Here is a 20151-nt window from a genome sequence, read left to right on the forward strand (position 1 = left end):
CCTCCAATATATTGTGATTTTCACCGATACATTCCAATGGTAAAATTTACCATAAGTCGAATCTTTCCACAAACCAAGAAGCATGGACTTCATTGGCAAGAGTGAATGTCTTAAAGGCAGATCGATAACTCCTCAAACTGGCATAATTTTTCTTTTCTCAAGTTGTGTTAGGTAGAACTTGACATGTCTATATTAAGAGAGTCTTGAATCTTTAACCCCTTGGGCACGATGAATTTGAAATGTTTAATCTTATGGTAAATCACCAACTGTTGCTGCAGAATCCTCGGCTTGGTGGTCTAGACGGATTCACAGACCGATCTTTACGACATTGTTCTTGACTGAGAGAAGGGATGTCTTGGTCATTGACTTGGAAAGTCAGTAGATTTTGTGGATGCCATGGTGCTGATCACTACCCAATTGAGACCAAAAAAGGAAAAAGATGATGGAGGAGGAAATGGAGAATTTGGGTTAGCTCCTTGTGCTCTTCTCTGTTGGTGCCCTTCTGCTCTCTTTCTCTCTCATCTTTTCTTCTTCTGTAGAGAGAAAGCGAGTGAGAGCCCCAATCCCAATCCCATCCCCACCACTACCAAGCCTAAATTCCTCAATCATCAGCATCATATTCTTTATTACCCAACCAAAGGAGAGGCGAAAATTGAGGGAGAGGGTGAGAGAAAGAGGGAGGCCACTGAAGGCTCGTTGTCTAGCTCTCTGCTGCCATGTGCAAAGTCGAGCCTTTCCCCCCGCCGCTCTTCACTGTAGATGTCTTCGTCCATGCAATATCTTGAAAAGAGTACAACCGAACTCAAATCCATGGCTCCTCTTTTGTACTTTCCCTGAGAGCATCATTCTTTTGTTCTCCCCCGCCCTCTTTCTCCTGTCTGTCTGCGACTCTCTCACGCTACCTCTCTGGTTATATTTGTTTTGTTATCATGTCTCAGACTAACTGGGAAGCAGATAAAATGTGAGCATCTCTCTTTCTCTGTTTCCTTCTTTAGGGTTTCTCTTCTTTGAGGTTTATTCGGTATTTGTTCTGCTTTTCTGACGTTGGTTGTTTCTGTTTCTTGTCGATGGATAGGTTGGATGTGTATATCTATGACTATTTGGTTAAAAGGAATTTGCAGGCATCAGCCAAGGCCTTTCTGGCCGAGGGCAAAGTCTCCTCTGACCCCGTTGGTAAGCAGATTCAGGGTAACCAATTGAATACATGTTAAAAAAACAAAAAGCTCCTTTTTTAGAGTTTCTTTGATGTAAAATTTGGGGACTTTTCCTATTTCAGCCATTGATGCACCTGGAGGTTTTCTTTTTGAATGGTGGTCGGTCTTTTGGGACATCTTCATTGCCCGAACGAACGAAAAACATTCCGATGTCGCTGCTTCCTACATAGAGGTGATAACTTCTTCGACAGTCTGCCACTTTATGCTTCGTCTTCTTCATCATCTATTCGGTGGCATTTGATAATTGATACATTACAATTGATTATTCTAGAAGTGGTCGTAATAAGTTATACGTGCAGTTATGATTGTTAACAATATTTAGCATCTAGTTGCTTCATTCTGTTCATATGAAAGATGTAGACGTGCTGAAATGAGGATACCATCTTCAAAAGTATTTTCGTGTATCATGTTGATGAAAGACTTTTGTGTGCGTAAACAAAGAGGACATGTTCTGCGGTCGGTCGTCTAAAGTTTGGTGCTGATGGCAGACACAGCTGATAAAGGCGCGTGAGCAGCAGCAGCAGCAACAGCAGGCACAACCGCAACAACAGCCTCAGCTCCAGCAGCAACAGCAGCAGCAGCAACAACAACAACAACAGCAGCAACAACAACAGCAACAGCAGCTGCAAATGCAGCTTCTAATGCAGAGGCAGCAGCAACAACAGCAGCAGCAGCAGCAACAACAGCAGCAGCAGCAGCAGCAGCAACAACAACAACAACAACAACAACAACAACAACAGAGAAGAGAAGGTACCCATATTCTAAATGGTACTCCAAATGGTCTTGTTTCTGCTGAACCTCTCCTGAAGCAAGCGCAAGGTGCAAATGCTTTAGCGACAAAAATGTATGAAGAACGGTTAAAGTTGCCGATGCAAAGAGATCCCCTTGATGATGTATCCGTGAAGGTTTTGTTTGAATTTTTCCTTTTTTCCTTCCGCTCTTTGGTGCCTGCATTAATCTATTGCTTGTCATTTATCAATGTCATCTATTTTCTCTACAGCAAAGGTTCGGCGATAATGTGAATCAGTTATCCGATCCTAATCATGCTACGATGTTGAAGCCGACTGGAACACCTCCACAACCCACAGGGTATGACATATCATATTTTCATAACTTATGTATTTCGTTTTTCGCCCTTCTCATTAATATTAAATTGGTCTAATGTTGGAGCGTTCGTGCTTGTTTTTGTACCCAATGCCAATAATTTAGAATTTTGGATGAATCTATTAAAGTTGTATTTACAACTCCATGCTGCGAGCTCTTAAGATTATTTGATCATATTACTTTCGTTGCTCTTTCCAGTTTCCTATTTTTTTCGTCCATTTATTTTTTGGCTTTTCCCTATTTCTTTTGGTTTTCTGAATATAAATGTGAGTGCAAGTTGTTGAACTTAATCGTGTTATCTAATTGGTGCTGCTTTCTTTTAATAATTTTCAGGCAAGTACTACATGGGACAGCTGGTGGGATGTCAGCTGCTCTTCAGCAAGTCCAACTACGGAATCAGCAACTCCCAGTTCCCACACCGGTGTGTAAGATATAGTCAACGATTGTCTCTTCTTGGTCTTCTTGTTTTGTTTCTAACAAAAATGTTATATAGGACATAAAGGGTGAAATGAATGCCATACTGAGCTCAAGAGCTGCAGGCCCTGATGGCTCATTGATTGGAGTTTCCGGTAAATTATTTTAAGTTCAACTTTTCTCTTTACATAGTGTTATGAGAGTATGTTAACTAAAGTCTCTGCAGCAGTTATGTTTCAAATTCTTCAGTTATCATTCGATACATCCTGCTCTCACATTGGACCCACTTTGCTTTAGCTTGACTTGACTGTCTTTATATTTTTCTCTTTTAGTTCCTTATTACAACGTGTTGCACATGTGCAACTTCAGACCTAATGCGTACAATTCCATATAAAGCATACTCATGAATTTGAACTTTCTAATGGTGGCCTTACTTGTGACAGGTGCTAACCAGGGCAGTAACAATTTGACATTAAAAGGGTGGCCTCTCACGGTTAGTGTTCTCTAGCATGAAATTTCTTAGATTATTGTCTCCTATACACATTTACTTTTGCAATTAATTTTGCAGCTGAGAATTCTATACTTGGGGTATTTGATAACTGATATGGGTCCTCTACTTTTGGTCTATGTTCTCTTCTTTCCAAGCTTGAACCGAAGTTGTTTTTCTTGAAAGAAATGACACTCATTCTCAAAATCCAATCTTTTCATCAATGGAATTTAGTTCAATTATATGTTTTGATATTTTCCAGTTTAGGCTTTGATCTTGTGATTGGTCCACTCTCACATCCAAATCAGGGAACTGATGCGGCTTCATGAAGATCATTGCTGGTTGGCATGGAATAAAAAGTTTTATTGATTTATGCTTCATTTATCTCATGATAATTTTTTTCCTATTGGTGCCCCCTTGCTGTCTATGCCTATTTTGGAAAAGCATTAAGCCATTGTTTCATCAATTCTCTGGCCACTTAGGAAAACATATTGGATTTTTTTTAACAATCTGCAATTCTTATTAATACCTTTAATTTCCAAGAATGCTTTGTTTCTTGTTCAGTTATCCAAATCCATGCCTATGGTGCTTTACCAACCTTTAGTGCTTTAATCATAAAGAAACTACAGAAATTCCATGTATATTCTGTAGTTTCTTTATGCTTTATGATTCTCTACTGATGATATGATAAACTTGATGGACGTCCATGCATGGAATCTACTATTAAAAAAAAAATGAAATGCGAAAACAATAAATACAGTGTTCTTGTGCAGAATTGAATTTTTTCCCTCATCCTTGTTGGTAATTAACTAGAGTAGAATAAAATTTGTGGGAAATGTTCACTGTTTGAAAATTAGAGATGGAAAATATCACATTTTTTATATTATAAAATAATACAGATAAATTGATAAAGTATGGGTGAACTATCTTGTCTGACTGTGGTGACTGAATTTTTATGTTATAGTGAAAGTCAATCTGAAGCCAGTTACTTTGGTTGGCTTGATACTGGCTTTGGGCTGCAAGTAGGTCTCTGAATAAACTAGAGCTACATGTAGGCCCTTGCCTGTAGAGAATGAAAGTGAGGCAGGTCAGTCTGACTTGTCAGGAGTCCACATGATCAAGTCATTTACAGCAAATTTGTTTCACTTTGTCTCGTGATTTCTTGATAGAAGTGACACACACACACACACACACACACATATATATGGCACACTAATATTTTAGAAACTATTGTCAATAAATAGTCTGTACACAAAGAGTAGCAAGTGCTGATTTGCTTTATATTCATTGATCAATGAGAGTAGCTTGATCAGTGGATTAATGAGGTCAATAAGACATGAGGCGCTGGTAAGCTAGTTTGTTTTCTTTCTTACGTGCGAGAATTTGTTCTTGCATTGCAATTGAGAACTACTCCTATATGGCCATTTCCATTTTCCCAGTTCATCTAGGTCAATATGTTTTCCTTGCATCCTCAGGCACCGCTAATTTGCACACTGACACTTAGTTTTTCTGCAAAGAGATTTTATGTCATGCTTTAAAATGACAAGTAGGAAAGCCTGTCTTTGATTTAGTGTGATATACGTCTCAACTTGTTGTTTGTTGAACTTTAAGTTTGTTCAGGCGTCATCTTTAAGCTGCACAATTGCAATTCTTCTGTTCTCTATTTTGTCCATGTTTGGTCATGTTATATCTTCTATAGTCAATTTGCTAGTCCTATCATGCATGACAGGGCTATGACCACAGCCGACCGGGTCTTCTACAATCACAAAAGCCATTTATACAGTCATCACAACAATATCAACAACTTCAGATGATGAATCCTCAACACCAGCACTTTCTAATGCAACAACAGAATATTGCTTCACCTTCAGCATCTGATCTTGAGAACAGAAGGCTGCGGATGCTTATGAGTAATAGGACTGCTGCCATAGCAAAGGATGGTCAGTCAAATTCTGTTGGTGATATGGTTCAGGGTGTTGGATCTCCAATGCAAGCAGCATCTCCTTTTCAACGAGGAGATCCAGATGCCTTGCTTAAGGTGCCTCATTTTCTCTCTCTTTCTCTCTCTGCCACTGACACACATAACACACTATTCCATTTCCCTGTTTGACCTCTCATTGGTAAGATCATGGCTGTTTTCCAGTTTGAATGTTTAGATTCTACTTTTGTTTTTTTTAATCATCAAATGATATTAATTGTTCCCTTCGTTCCCTTTATGTTGTGGGTTCCATTTCTTTGAGCAATGTTATGCAGCAATAATTAAAAGTTTTGGTGATGGCTACTCTATGTTGTGCACTGATAATGGTTGTTTAAAGCTTCTCTTTGACTTGTAATGAAGTTGATATATTCACTACTTGTGCTCTCACACATTTGTTAGATCACCTGATGAACCCCGTGTTTCTGGCTATCATACGATCAACATTTCATAGAATTCCATCTTTTAGGGCTTTATGCCTTTTTTAGATGCAGTACATTCCAATCACTTCAAACTTTATCCTTCTACTGCTACTGATTAAAGTTTTTGTGTTCTGATCCTAGTGAATGTTAGGAGGGATTTTTTATTCTAATAATAAATATAATGGTGGATCCCACATTTATTCTTTCACAACTAAACTTGTTTTATTTGCCTTGAGATTTGAATTTGCCATGAGATTGAAATTGGAGATTAAGGTTAATGCATATTGTTGTTTTGGTTACTGACCATTCTTACAAATTTTTGTTCATCAAACGACTAGTCAATTATTTATGAAACAGGTACCTGAAGATATAATTATGAAAATGTGTGGTTGTTTTAGGAGTTGCCGAGGCAATGTGTTTTTTTCCTTTTCCATGCATCTTTTATGAGTCCCTGCCTGTGCTATCTGCATAACAATGTCCCAGTTAGCCCTTCAGCTGGTGAGCAGCAATTTCTTTTGAAATCAGTTTGCCCTTTAGTGGTGTCTGCATAAACGCAACCTTTCTGTAGATCAAATACTACTATTTCTTTGTTGTTATTTGGTCTCAGGAATGTGATTTCAATCATGATGACAGAGACGTTTAAGGGGGGATGCTAATTTATTTTCTTCAGTATTCTTTCTCTTTCTTGCTTAAATTTTTTGAGCCTATTTACCTTTGAGTGACATTTTTGACCAAGTCACGTGGGTACTTTAATAAGGTCGCCGTACACGTACACAAAGTGGGTACTTGGGTACTTTTTAGTTTCGAAATTGATCCAAACTGTTTAATTTTATCTGATTTAATTTTTTCCAACTCAGTTTTCATTATATTTTTAAAGTTATTGTTCATGAACATGTAATGTTTTTATTTGAAAGCACTTGTTTATTTAAATGTAGTGTTCATTTTGATTTTTCTGTGTTATTTGTTATTTTAGGGGTGTGTGTGTGTGTGTGTGTATATATATATATATATATATATATATATATATCCTGCCATACACCGGTACCTACATTTTCTAAAGTTGCCATGCCCATACCCATGTGACTTAGCATTTTGATGTAAGTGTATGTAGTATGCAAGTTGACCAAAGGATCAAGTGCTTCTGGGCTATCAGTTCATGGTAGAAGTGGGAATAAGTTGTATTTGTAGGCTTATAGCTATTGTATTTTACTATTATTTAGTACAATCATGAAATTCTCTAATGCACTGGAGGATTTTGATGTGTTTCATGTACCTTTCAGAATTTTCAAAATTCATTTCCACTACAAAGTGACCATTAAGACTTTCTAATTTTTCTGCTGCTTATTGTATTCAAAACGGTGTTTTCCAATTATATGTACAAATTCTCTATCTGATCAATGAAATAGCTGCTTAGAGCTTGCATATTCCTCACCTTGAGGAGTTTTTTCTTTCCACCTCGTAAGTTTTCTAATGAGTTTCTGGAAGTTATAACCCAAACCCTTGTGTCTGATTCTATAGTTGAGATCTGCAGGATTATTCTTTATGCTAAATTGCAAATGGTTTCTAGTCTTCGTTTGAATGCTTGTTTGAATAGTGGATGCAAGACTTGCAAGTGAATGAAAATTGTTGTCTGATGCTCGTTAAGGTGACCTAAGTTTTAAATTTGCATATTAATGAGCTTATCTCAATGTGTCCTTCTTAGTCTTAATAGTTAGTCTAGATCAAATTCTTTTATCAGGTCATGAAATAGACGTTGCTGACATTTGACGTATTCACATTAAATGAAATTGCTTCTAACGATTGTGAATCTCTTCACTGTTATAATGTTTCCCTTAAAATTTATAATTTTTAACCCATATGGTTATTATGTTATCTGTAGATGAAGCTTGCACAATTACAGCAGCAGCAGCAGCAGCAACAACAGCAGCAGCAACAACAACAAAATAACACTCAACAACAGCTTCAACAGCACTTGCTTACAAGTCAGCAGTCTCAGAATAGCAATCATCAACTTCATCAACAAGATAAAGCTGTCAGTGGTGGTGTTGCCATGGATAGCAGCATGTCGAATTCCTTTCGAGGAACTGATCAGGTTTTATACTTGTTTTTCATGATAGCAAATTGTAGATTGACCATATTGGTAGGTTGGATTCTATTAGGCAACTTAATTGTAATTTCCCTTGATTTTCTGCCCCTGGCCCCTTAGGGGCTCTGTCTCCATTAGAGTCACAAATAGGACCAATATGCTGCAAGAGTTTTGCCGCTTCTCTCACGGAACATATTCACCTATACATTTCTCAGGCTAATCAGCCTATTTGTATCCTATCCGGTTGTAAGCTGACTTGCTCTCAGTTTAATCTCACTAATATTTAAAAAGCTTATTTTTCCCTTATGTGGATGAAGGCGGCTTCCAAGAATCAGAGTACAAGGAAAAGGAAGCAGCCTGGTTCCTCATCAGGTCCTGCTAATAGCTCAGGAACAGCCAACACTACCGGACCAAGCTCTGCACCTTCTACCCCATCAACTCATACACCAGGTGATGTAATATTGCAGCATAGTGCAAGCTCATCTAAGCCTCTAATAATGTTTGGTTCAGATGGAGCTGGAACGCTTACATCTCCATCAAATCAACTTGTAAGTAGCTTTTTGCCAAAAGGTTGGAGCTTGATGTTTATTAGAAATAGGCAACCTTTTTCTTTTCCAATCATGGCGTGGGTACCTCATACGCATTCTCATTAGCACTCCATTTTGTCAGTGGGATGACAAAGATATTGTGCAGGCTGATATTGAAAGATTTGTGGATGATGGCTCATTGGATGACAATGTGGAGTCATTCTTGTCTCATGATGATATAGATCAAAGGGACACAGTTGGGCCTTGCATGGAAGGCACCAAAGGTAAGCAAATTTCAATTGTTTGTTCAATTTCTTGCTGTGCCAGTCACATTGTCGCTGTTGTTGCATTCTTGTCTTATATTATTGACTGGTGACAAATGAGCTAACATGCTTTCTTCAATTTGTGAAACATTTATCCTGTCAGGCTGTACATTTAGTGAGATTAACCATGTTCGTGCAAGTTCAAGCAAAGTCACCTGTTGTCATTTTTCTTCGGATGGAAAACTTCTAGCAAGTGCTGGCCATGAGAAGAAGGTCTAGTCTGAAACTTTATGGTATTTAACTGTAGTAGGGATGATAAATATGGTCTTTAATTGGTCAACGAAGTTTTACATGAATGCAAGTGAAAATTATGAACCTGGAACAGTTGACCAATTTATTTTCTACCTTGCTTAACTTGCTATTCAGGCTGTCCTGTGGTATGCGGATACTTTGAAGCAGAAGAGTTCGTTAGAGGAGCATTCCTTGTTAATTACTGATGTTCGCTTTAGTCCAAGCATTCCACGTTTGGCAACCTCATCTTTTGATAAGACTGTCAGGGTCTGGGATGCAGATAAGGTATATATGCTATTCTTTTAACCTCCATTTGTCTTTTCTTTTTTGTTCTTGATGATTGCTGTCATTGAGGTGCAATATGGTTAGTATTTATTAGTTTGATCATGTTGCCTCGAGATGCTTGCCCTGCAATCATGTGGTTGCATATGGCATCTGTTTCCAAATCCTTCATTAGACTAAACACTACGCACGTGTGTGTGTGTGTGTGTGTGAGAGAGAGAGAGAGAGAGAGAGAGAGAGAGAGAGAGAGAGGTTCACCATTGCAAATTATCGATGCTTCAGTTAATTGTCTGACTTTCATATGTGCAGCCTTCCTACTCGCTCCGAACTTTTACAGGCCATACCATGTCTGTCTCATCCGTGGATTTTCATCCGAATAGAGAGGATCTCATCTGCTCCTGTGATGGAGATAGGGAAATTCGTTACTGGAGCATAAACAATGGCAGCTGCACAAGAATATTCAAGGTCTCATTTCTTCTTTTTTGGGGACATAATTTTACTCGGTAATATTTTGTTCTTTATCATCCCCATCAAATGTTGTGCTTTGCTCCAGGGTGGCTCAAGCCAACTTAGGTTTCAACCTCGCATTGGAAAGTATCTTGCTGCAGCTTCTGAGACTGTAATATCAGTTCTTGATGTTGAGACACAAGCTTGCCGCCAGACTCTGCAGGTTTGATTATCTGACCTTGTATTCTTTTTTTGAAGACAATTTGAAAACAGCGTTGTTGAATGAATTATTCTTTTTCCACCTGTGATCATGATCGCAGGGGCATACGAAAACAATTCATTCTGTTTGCTGGGACACTATGGGTGACTTACTGGCATCTGTGAGTGAAGACTCTGTGCGGGTGTGGAGTCTTGGTTCTGGAAGTGAAGGGGAATGCATTCATGAGCTAAACTGTACTGGCAATAAGTTTCATTCCTGTGTCTTCCACCCAAGTTATCCGTCATTGCTAGTGATCGGATGTTATCAGGCATGTGTCGCTATCACCAATTTATTTCCTTTTTTGGTAGTCTCTATTGTGTCTGACATAGTTGTATTTCTTCAGTCCCTGGAGCTTTGGAACATGGTAGAGAACAAGCGCATGACACTTAATGCTCATGAGGGCTTGATTGCAGCCCTGGCAGCATCGAGTGTCACAGGGGTGGTTGCTTCTGGAAGTCATGATAAGTCTGTGAAACTCTGGAAATAACAACTTTCTCATGTATCTCGTTCTTATAATCTATAAAAGTATATCTATTTACAGTCTCTAACCTCTTAGTTGCAGTTCTGGTTGCATGGTTTCTTGCAGGAATTTACTTAACATGTTGATTGGCTTTTCAATGGAGTTGGTCAATGCTATTCCCAGTTTAATACATATAGCTGTTGTATATTTTGAATCGTGCATGGAATGAATTATTTTTGTAGCAAACTCTTTTGCAACATTTTCTTTTCTTCTTTAACATTTTCTCAATCAATGCAGTGCTAAGGGGTTATGATTTTTTGCCACTCCACTCAACATCAGGATGATGCGTTATGTACTCTTCTGTCCGTTTGATTGTATCCCTTACAACTAACCTCAATGTTGCGTTATATCCATTTCTTTCGTATCTACGTAGCTCCATTACTGTGTCATGAACTTTTGTTTTGAGCAACATTTTCTTCTTTCCCCCGAAAGTCGGCCAAGGACGCAATCTCACTTAGTTTACTGCTAAACTCTGTTCTTCGAAACGCGATGATTCACGGAATCTGCTCTCTGTTCAGGAAAGACAGGTAGCAAACTGGGTTTGGCATCTGTCATTTATGCCTAGTGATGCATTCTGGGTATTAAGCTCTTGTACCCTTTTTAAGCTTAAAAGGTCTAAATGGGATTCCTCGGCTGGATGAAGCTCCGTTGGCAAGTGGGTCGTGATTTTATAATAGAAGAGACCTGCTAATAAGACTTGTGTCCACTTCAATGCTGGAAAACCGGAAAATTGAATCAAGTTGGCAAGGCTTTAGCAAATCAGTCGAAAAGAAAATATTGCAGAAAAATATAAAAAATTTTGTAGTACTTTAAAAATAATAAAAATGAATAATGGACGCGTGCTATCTCTTGGCTGATTATTTTAGTCAAGTTGCCAATTCAGAACAATTTTATTTCGACAACATGCATCCGCTTATCTAAGGTTGGCGGGCCTTCAAACTCAATCAGGTTAACAGATTAGCCACTTGGGTATAAACTAGAATTGGTCTGCCTAACACAATCTTGCCTAATCCTGCCATATCTGAAAAAAAAAAGGAAAGGCGACAAGGGAAGGACAAATATAATAATATAATAACGTTTCTCGCTAACCCCACAGACCAAAATAAATGTGGGTCAATATCTATAAAAGGGCAAATTGAGAAGGTGTAACTTCAAAAAGGACAAAGCTTTCTCTCTGTGTAACCCAACAAAAATGCACTCTCTTGAAAAATTCTTACATTGAGATGCTTGCATTAAATATGAAAGGGAGGGGTAAATGAAAGATTTTTTGTAGCTTCTTTTTCTATTCATGCACCACCATGCCAGCAAAGCATCTCTCATTATTATTCTCTACCATCATAAAGCAGCCTCCCCCTTTTTTTAGCTTGTTTTAGAAGCCAAAGAAAACTGTATTTTGTATTCACCATGCATGGCACACAGAGAGAGAACAAAGGAAAGGGAAGCCTCTCACAAGGCCTTCTGAAATCATGCATGCCTCCAGCTTGACATGCTGGAATCTGGACGACCCATGTCAAGTCACCAACTTAAGGGACAGTTGAAGCGTGTGAAGTTTGTCAACTATAACCTAATCTCTGTTTTCTTTTTCTAAAAAAAACCTTTGTTGAGAATCTAGAAGAGCCATCGAATGGGAAGATGCATTAAATAAAAAAGTTGGGTGATAAGTTTTCATCGGTTTTAGAAAGTTCAGCAAAAGAAAACAAAAAAAGCAGGAGAGAAGGGAGAGACAGAAAGAGGCTAGTTGGCAGCATGGCCACAGGGGTGGGCGTCACTCTATTATAGATAACGGAAGGAAATGGACAAAAAAAGGGCAGGTTTCATTTCTTCCTTTCACATGGATCATGTGTCCGATAAACTTGGAACTTACTGAACCCAGTCATTTTCTTGAATCCGTTTTATCTGATCTGGATGGAGAACTCGGGCAACGATCGGTTCAGGTAGAAGCTGAACCTCGGCAAACACTACCCACGACAGGAAATGAAAAAAGACAAAAGAAAATTGAAAATTTATCCTTCTAATTTCTGTTTTTATTGTTACTGCTGTATCCATTGTTGTTTTTACAGAAAGAGTTTGAAGAAATTGGTCAAGAATCTTCTTCGGAATCAATAATACTATGTTCTTGTTATAGAAACATAATGTAATCACAGATATGATTCTCAGATTCGACAAGCAAACACTGTTTCTTATTAGATGGTCAGTTTGAAACATGTCTCCCAGGAACATAATGTCATAGATTCGACTTGTTCAAAATAATACCGACACAATTTGAACCATGACTACCCACATGGCGGCGACGACCTTTATCGATTTCCATCACATACATAACACTACATGACGAAGATCTACAAATTTCTTTCCTATATTGTGTTGATAGGTCGGTCATGCATCGAAACGAAGTAATGGACAGACAACCAGAAACAATTCAATCCCTTTCATTTACTGAAAATGATAAATCCACCTTATCTTGAATATTGGAATTTCCAAAGGTAGCTGCAGATTTTACAAAATTTCATGAACTTAAAAGGTTGATCTACTGTCTTTCCGAGCAGGTCTGCTTTTAGTTATTTTAATTGTATGTCGGCCGTCCTTGTAAAAGTAGTTGTTGTGGATCATATCACAATAAATGAAGCAAAACTTGCATAGTGAATTTGTATCATGCTGCCTACATGGCCGAATCTATTCATAGATTCTTGTCCGGTTTGTCAACAGTGTGTAGCATATTTTCAACTTGGCAAGATAAACTCATTTGAAAAATTTTAGCTGCTTTTCAAACATTAAGGAAGCCCAATAATGTGCTCAAGAGTTATGTTTATTCTTATTATTCATGTATTATATTGACTTCCTAATTCGAAGGATGGATTTATTGGCTACAACCACAGCTAGGCAAGAAAAAATTAAATTTAGGAACCCAAAAGAGGGAAAATGAAAGGGTTTACTTCTGCTAACATATTTATGAAAGAAATGGATGGACATGAGAAGAAGTATGTACCCCTTTAAGAGATAGATAGGTTTGAAAAATGGAAGGACAACTGTAATGACCACTTATGACCATGCACTACTAATACCAATTCATATAGGCCATTAGGAACGTTAGGGGACAAATGCCAACTAAGTCAAGTACCCTGCAGGGAAACTGCCAACCCAAGAAGGTTGTATCAAGGTTCTTGACTTCTTGTGGCTGTCAAATTTATGAGGGGTGGCCTTTTTCTCATGAACATGAATTGGAAAATGTAAACGCTCCGCAAAATGTATGAAATTTAATTTCTTGTTTTTGTAGAGTTTTAATTTTTGCCTTTGAGAACCTTGTGTATGAAATTCAACCCCTCGTCCCTCTTCTTCATGAGGAAAAAAAATGCGTAAAATTATTCAGATGCATGTGTGCTGGTTTTGGCTTGCATTTTCTGCCAGATTCTATATATATATATATGTGTGTGTGTGTGTGTGTGTTGAAGGTCACATATTTCAGTATTATCACTATCTGCGAGAGCTTGATATCTAAAGCATGAACTCATTGAAATTAACCTTTTGGGTACATCACATTCGGTTGTGCTTGGGAGGACACCAATATTGCTGACAATTTGTGATATTCACTGGTGAATACGTGGGTTCATGCTTGTGGATTCTTTTCCCTTCGTCTTGCTTTTCTATCAAGAAAGGTAAAAGTGCTGCCATGTTGTATAGATTTAATGTACAGCTTTTTGGGAGGTTAAGGCAATCAATCTGGTTTCCAGCATCAATCCTCAATTGTTATTCTTCATCTCATCACCTCTAGAAAGGATCTAGTACTCTAGACTTGGACGACCCCAGCCATCTTCATGATCTCCTGATCTGCAGATAGCTTTACTGCTAGCTGGATCAAAAATTCCACTTTCGAAGTCATCAAAGTTCCAGCTGCCAAGCCAGAACCCGTACCATTGCCAGATGTTCGAAGCACCTTCTTGACTGATCATCCCAATTAATCCATCTCATGAAACTTTCACAACACAAGCTCTAAATGCCATCGACATCTCCCAACCTTCAGAAGCTTTCCTCCATGCCTAAAACCTGTTCCTCTACGGGGTTGTTTGGTAGCAAAAATACTTGGGGAGTATTCAATAGATCTGCGTTAAATATTAGAACAGATTTATAGAATACTAATTCCATGAAGTGTCCTTACTGCCAAACAACCCCTATGCACTACATTACAAAAGAAAATCAAGATGCGATCACCGACACCTTGTATCGCTTCAATGTTATTGAGAGTTTTAACATCATTGAGAGTTTTGTTAACAAAAGCAAGATCATAAATCTCCCTTCCCAAAGAACAGTTTTTCTATAATAATCCGAAAAGAGGAATGGCAATATTTCTTCAAGAAGATACATGACAACCAGTCCAAATCATAAAACATTGAATTGCCAACTGCTACCTACTCAAGATAAGATCATGGTTTCGAGGGAGGACCCATCTAATTTATTAGCAAGTCCAGCAGTTTTCACCCTGTCGGTCCTTTGTCTGATACATCTTTTTCTTAGTGTTGTCCTCGTCAGGGCTGACGTCTGGCCGTATAAAAGAAAGATCAGCAATCTATTTTTAATACCTATCTAGCAGAACCACATTACGCACGTTTTAATTTAGAATTTCTTGAGAGACCTGTATGTCATGGTTAGAAGAGAGTAAACATGAATCTGAGAAATAAAAGAAGACGCATAAGAGAGTTTCTATTGAAATGAACTTTGAAGAAAAGCCAAGTCCAAGTGTAAAAACCACCAAATTCAGTTGCTTAAAAGGAAATGTAGGATCATATGCGTTACAAACGAAGGAAGCCTAGAGCAGTAATTGTTGTACAATTTTTTTAAGGCTCATCTAGGACATTAAGACAGCTATTAGTGGTGCTTAGCAGCTGTTCATCGGTGCGGATGAGCTGCGTCCGGTGAATTTCTGACCTGACCACCTTATAAAATATTGTTCACTAACTTTAATACCTTTTGCGCGAAGAACGAAGCATTGTAAATTAATCTGATCTCTTGAATTTAATGGTTTGTTTTCTTTTTTCTTGCTGAAAATCGTGTCAACATTGGTCTAACTTTTTCTACAAGAAATTTTAGGCACCTAATGCATGCATTTTAATATGACACTCAAGGCACTATTGTGAAAATCAAATCGAATCCGCATTAACTGGCCGCCTGTCTGGACCAGCTCACTAGAAACATGATACAGGCGAACATCATTTAAACTTTTTTAATTAGCTTACAACTTTGTAGTTGTTTGACAACTCAAATTGCTTCTTTTTATATTGGTTCAAACTTATAATCCTTACTCACTTCACTTCCATCATTTTTTTACAAAGTAAACCTTTTGATTAATTTTATATCCATAATGACTTTGATTAATAATTCAAGATTTTAAACCGCTTAGATTAAAGTAACTTGAATCCCATATGAATTTAGATCGTTTTGAAAAAAGAATGCAATTGAAAAAAGGGTTTGCACAACACTTGGACCGAAAACGGAAACCTTGCCTCACACAAAAAAGGCGGGAAGACCCCTCCAAGGTAGCTTTACGTGCTCGGGATTAAACCACAACTACCTTTCTCAGAAATTTACGTATTTCAGGAATCGCCCTTTCTCTCTCTAAAAAACACTGGTTGGTTTGTGAATGGTATATATTCACATGATACAGATACATATAGAGCAGACGCATTATATGTGTGTGTGTGTGTGTGTGTGAGAGAGAGAGAGAGAGAGAGGGAGAGAGAGAGAGAGAGAGCAACAATATATTACACTTCAACGTCCAACAGAGAGTTGAAACAAAACTCAGTACCGCAGAACACAGAAGCAGAAGGGAAGATCCGGGAGAAAGAGAGAAATGGGTTCGTCAACATTATCATCCATCCCCTTGATAGATTTGAGCAAGAGCATGGTGCCTGGGACGGAGGCATGGCGGAGGACGTGTGAGAAGATGAGAGAGGCAGGGGAGAGGCTCGGTTGCTTCATGGTGGCGGGGTACGACATGCCGGCGGGATTGGTGGAGGACGCCTTCGGAGCTGCCAGGCAGCTCTTCGACCTCCCCACTGAGACCAAGAGGAGGAACACCTCCCACAAGCCATACTGCGGGTACGAGGGAAGGACAGAGGTCATTCCCCTGTTCGAGAGCCTGGGAATTGAGGACGTCGACCAACCCGAGGCTGCTCTCCGCTTCACCAACCTCATGTGGCCTGAAGGCAACCAGAGCTTCTGGTACACACATCACCATTCGCTCTGTCTCTCATAAAACTCTCTATTCTTACCGGAAACTTCCATCTAAACGGGAACTTCCCTTCTTCAAAAGCTAGCTTGTTAAAAGAGGCAGAAGATTAAGAAACCCATTTCATTTATGTGAACAGTGGACTAAGCATGTCGTTTATTTTCTTTATCATTTGTTGATAGTAAGGTTATCAACCGCTTCGGCCAAGAGCTGTTGACATTGGGGAACTTGATTCAGAGAATGATTTTGGAGAGCTACGGACTGGAGGCGCTCGTTAGATCACATATTGATGAGAGTCATTGTATAATGCGCTTAATGAACTATGAAGCAGCAGCGGCAGATGGCTCCAATAGTAGCCCCGCCGTCGGCCTCTGCAACCATACGGACAAGAACTGGCTTACGGTATTGTGTCAACAGGGGGTTGAGGGTCTTCAGGTGGAGTCCAAGCAACGCGGAGATTGGGCTCATGTTCCGTTCATTCCATCGACGTTCGTAGTGATTATTGGTGACTCTCTGATGGTACGCACTTCATCGCCTTTATAATTCAATAATTCTCTCTTTTCTGTTTGATCGTTGAGAGGCCCTTTTCTCAATTAATGAATGCTAATAATGTGCTATTAAAACAACATAATACTTGTTCTCAATGGTGTTCAAGGCGTGTTTGAGTAACAGTTAGAACTGATCAGTTTGTGAAAAACTTGTTTTGATAAATCGCTTTGAAGCAAATAGAGAGATGATTATGTGGATCACGGCACATTCTTAGGGGCATGTCATGCATATGTACTTGTGCACGGTATACAGACTTATGCATATAACCAACTTAGAAGTAAATAGTTTGCCCGTTGAGCTATTCATAGAAAAAGTCTTTTTTATTACCACCCATGCATACAAACCATGTTTTAGAACATGCTAAAAAATGACATTATCACATTACCTGGTTTCCTTATTTGGAAGGTGTGATCCAAACACAACATAAGCATATTTTGTTTCATTAAATGTTGTTGATTATAAAGTACCATAAATATCAAAACTCTTTTGGAACCCTGGCCTATGCAATTTATTGGCAAATAAACTTGATACCCATTAACCTATACACGCCATGATTAGAGTACATTATTTTACTTTTTAGCTTTTAGTGTATTGTTCAATAAATCACAAATTGGAGAGAGAGAGAGAGAGAGAGTGTGTGTCTCCTCTTTGCGCTTCCAACCCACCTTGTTCATGCCTTATTTCTCTCCATTTATTCAAAGGCTTTCCAAGATTATGAGATAAAAGACGAGCAAGCAATCTCCCTTCTCCCAATTCTTTTGCAAGGGGTCTTCTTCCTCGTTCTCTTTCCTTCTTTCAAGGTTATGAGGTTCCTAATTCTCCTTCATTTAAGTTGCTTCAGTTCTATACTAGAGCTAGCTAATCTGGTAGGATTAAGACACAAAAGAAGCCTTAGAACACAGCTGATAGAGTACTGTAACTACGTCCTGACCTCCGCCATTGATGGAGAGTTTTCTCGAACTGCTGCAAGACGCAGGAGAAATCGTGAGCAGCGATTGCTGTCAGTCATGAGGCCGCCATCATCTAGATCAGCCTACAACACATCTTGAAATATTCCTTCCTTAACCGCCACACCTCCATCTTTGGCAGTCCTTACAGTTGGACGCCTCCAATATCCCTTCTCAAAGGAAAGGAAGAAGGGCAACATGCCCATGACAGCGCAGTACAGGCGATACTGTCGGATATAACCTGGCAGTGCAACGTGTAATCAACCAGTATGAACCAATAATAAGACGATGCATGTAAAATGAACACTGGCTGATACTTAATGCGAAGAGAGTTAGATATATTAACAAGCACTCGATGAAGAGAGATATAAACTTATTTTTTTATGAGTGGGTTCTAGTAATGATTATATATTGTATTCTCTAATTAAGCGGCCCCAATAACTTTTGTTCATCCTCGAAGATGTAGGGCCTTCTTTGGTGTTTAAAGTGCCGCCTTTGCCACACTTCAAGTTGCACCTTGATGTCTCCTTTTCAAGTTGCACCTCGATGTCCCTTGTTTACAAGTTTACAACAAACAACACAATAAGTTCAATATTCAAAAGGATTACTGTTGTTTTGTTTTCACAAATTTTTGTTTTCACAAATTTTATCATATCCATGACGTGCACATCTCCACCATCGTAACACTAGAAAAAGAAAGGAAGAAGCGACTGATGTATACATCAAATTTGACGAGGATTTAAATTGTTGTTTTTTATTTTTTTAACTTACAATACTTAATTGTGGTTTTCCCCTAAATTTTTGACAACTTTGACAATATTTTTCTGCAATTGGATTTATAAAAGAAAAACATAAAAAAAAATATCATAGCACATGTGTGTAATGTATGCATAATATGTATATACTTCAGTTGGTTGATTCAACACTAGTTGCAATGAATCCAAAAACGAAATGTTTACAACCAACTGCGGAGACAACTCAAACAACTAACTCTGTTTCTTACTTCATGAAATTCTCAACTGAGCATTTCATAGCAGAAACTGAAAGCTATTTAAGTTATTAGTGGGATTACGTGAAGGTCTATATAGTTCAATAGCAATGTCGACTTAAAAGCAAAGTGCTACTTATATATAAGTTGAGTGGCATTTTCTTCAAAAGTCACCTTATAGATGCACATGATTTAATTTGTGATTTACCCAATCACATTAATTAGATAGCTGAGATTGGTAAGGGTGACTTGTAGGCGCTCATATTCTAAATGCACACTAATATGAGTTGTATGGGTGAATAAGATTGATAGCCACAAGTTGCAGCTTGTAAAACTAAATTTCTTAAAAATGGAGAGGGAAAATAGACTTCTACTTAAAAAATAGCTTCATATATGGCAACTCCTATAGTACTTACGAAAATTAAACAAAAATAAAAAATAATTTTGTTTACACCTGGTGATTGCTACAGGCATGGAGCAATGGCAGGCTTCACTCTCCCACACATCGAGTCATGGTGTTTGACAAGGAAAGGTTTTCCATTGGATTATTTTCCACCCCGAAGGACGGGGCGATCATCAAGGTACCAGAGCAGCTTGTCGATGATGGACATGCCTTGCTCTTCAACCCATTCAACTTCTCGGATTTCCTGTACTACTTCAGCACCACAGGCGTTAAACTTTCAGAGTCAGCTATCCACGTGTTTGCTGGGTCACACGACTAGAAGATCATGCGATGGTTGGAGTTTGCGGTGCCTTTCTCTTGAGATATGAACGACATGCATACAAATATATATAGCACATATTAGTGGAAAATAAGCGTTTGAGTACAAAGATATTGTACATTAAATTAATAAAGGGTGCTTTACGCTCCCAAAAACATTTGGACTGTTCTTCGACTTCGAAGTTCTAAGAGCATGTTTTGGTCTGTTTGATTGGTAAGTAAGCTAGATCGTATGTCAGAGTACCCTCACGGTAAAGAAATGGAAACCAATAAGTTACTTAACCTTCTTTCCTTTCTATGGGACAGTCCAGTCCACGCAAGTGTGCGTGTATGTGTATGTGTGAGAAAGAGAGCGAGTCTATAATCTTTAAGAGAAGTATAGCATAATTGGTTGAACTGAGAGACAGACTAATAAAAGTTCGGTCTTTAGTTTGA

At 38.5% G+C, this 20151-nt stretch overlaps 2 protein-coding genes across 4 annotated transcripts; both read left to right on the forward strand.

Moving 5' to 3' along the window:
• The first annotated feature begins 432 nt into the window (after window positions 1-432).
• Window positions 433-10319, forward strand: LOC116259278 (transcriptional corepressor LEUNIG). Of its 3 annotated transcripts, none has more exons than XM_031637013.2 (18): window positions 433-961; window positions 1076-1173; window positions 1277-1386; window positions 1703-2119; window positions 2215-2303; window positions 2652-2739; window positions 2812-2887; window positions 3176-3225; window positions 4949-5257; window positions 7496-7708; window positions 8020-8250; window positions 8372-8513; window positions 8656-8765; window positions 8919-9068; window positions 9375-9530; window positions 9619-9735; window positions 9833-10039; window positions 10115-10319. In XM_031637013.2, exons 1-18 carry the CDS (start codon window positions 930-932, stop codon window positions 10256-10258), a joined length of 2739 nt encoding a protein of 912 aa, XP_031492873.1. In that variant the 5' UTR covers window positions 433-929; the 3' UTR covers window positions 10259-10319. The 3 variants fall into 3 exon arrangements, with proteins under 3 accessions (XP_031492873.1, XP_031492890.1, XP_031492883.1); XM_031637023.2 differs by having other exon boundaries at window positions 434-961; window positions 8396-8513; XM_031637030.2 differs by lacking the exon at window positions 8020-8250 and having other exon boundaries at window positions 8396-8513.
• A 5655-nt stretch (window positions 10320-15974) lies between these two features.
• On the forward strand, window positions 15975-20092 carry LOC116252186 (probable 2-oxoglutarate-dependent dioxygenase AOP1). Its single transcript, XM_031626300.2, has 3 exons — window positions 15975-16504; window positions 16694-17030; window positions 19466-20092. Exons 1-3 carry the CDS (start codon window positions 16134-16136, stop codon window positions 19715-19717), a joined length of 960 nt encoding a protein of 319 aa, XP_031482160.1. The 5' UTR covers window positions 15975-16133; the 3' UTR covers window positions 19718-20092.
• The last annotated feature ends 59 nt before the right edge of the window (window positions 20093-20151 follow it).

Source organism: Nymphaea colorata, chromosome 1 (genome assembly GCF_008831285.2).
Source record: "Nymphaea colorata isolate Beijing-Zhang1983 chromosome 1, ASM883128v2, whole genome shotgun sequence".
Lineage (NCBI taxonomy): Eukaryota > Viridiplantae > Streptophyta > Magnoliopsida > Nymphaeales > Nymphaeaceae > Nymphaea > Nymphaea colorata.

Excerpts from the sequence above, each read along its gene's own strand:
- LOC116252186 (XM_031626300.2), top strand. The coding sequence starts at position 16,134 with ATGGGTTCGTCAACATTATCATCCATCCCCTTGATAGATTTGAGCAAG. Across the intron at positions 16,505-16,693 it reads GAAGGCAACCAGAGCTTCTG|TAAGGTTATCAACCGCTTCG; the intron begins GTACACACATCA and ends ATTTGTTGATAG. Across the intron at positions 17,031-19,465 it reads TTATTGGTGACTCTCTGATG|GCATGGAGCAATGGCAGGCT; the intron begins GTACGCACTTCA and ends TGATTGCTACAG.
- LOC116259278 (XM_031637013.2), top strand. The coding sequence starts at position 930 with ATGTCTCAGACTAACTGGGAAGCAGATAAAAT. Across the intron at positions 2,120-2,214 it reads TTGATGATGTATCCGTGAAG|CAAAGGTTCGGCGATAATGT; the intron begins GTTTTGTTTGAA and ends TTTTCTCTACAG. Across the intron at positions 2,304-2,651 it reads ACACCTCCACAACCCACAGG|GCAAGTACTACATGGGACAG; the intron begins GTATGACATATC and ends AATAATTTTCAG.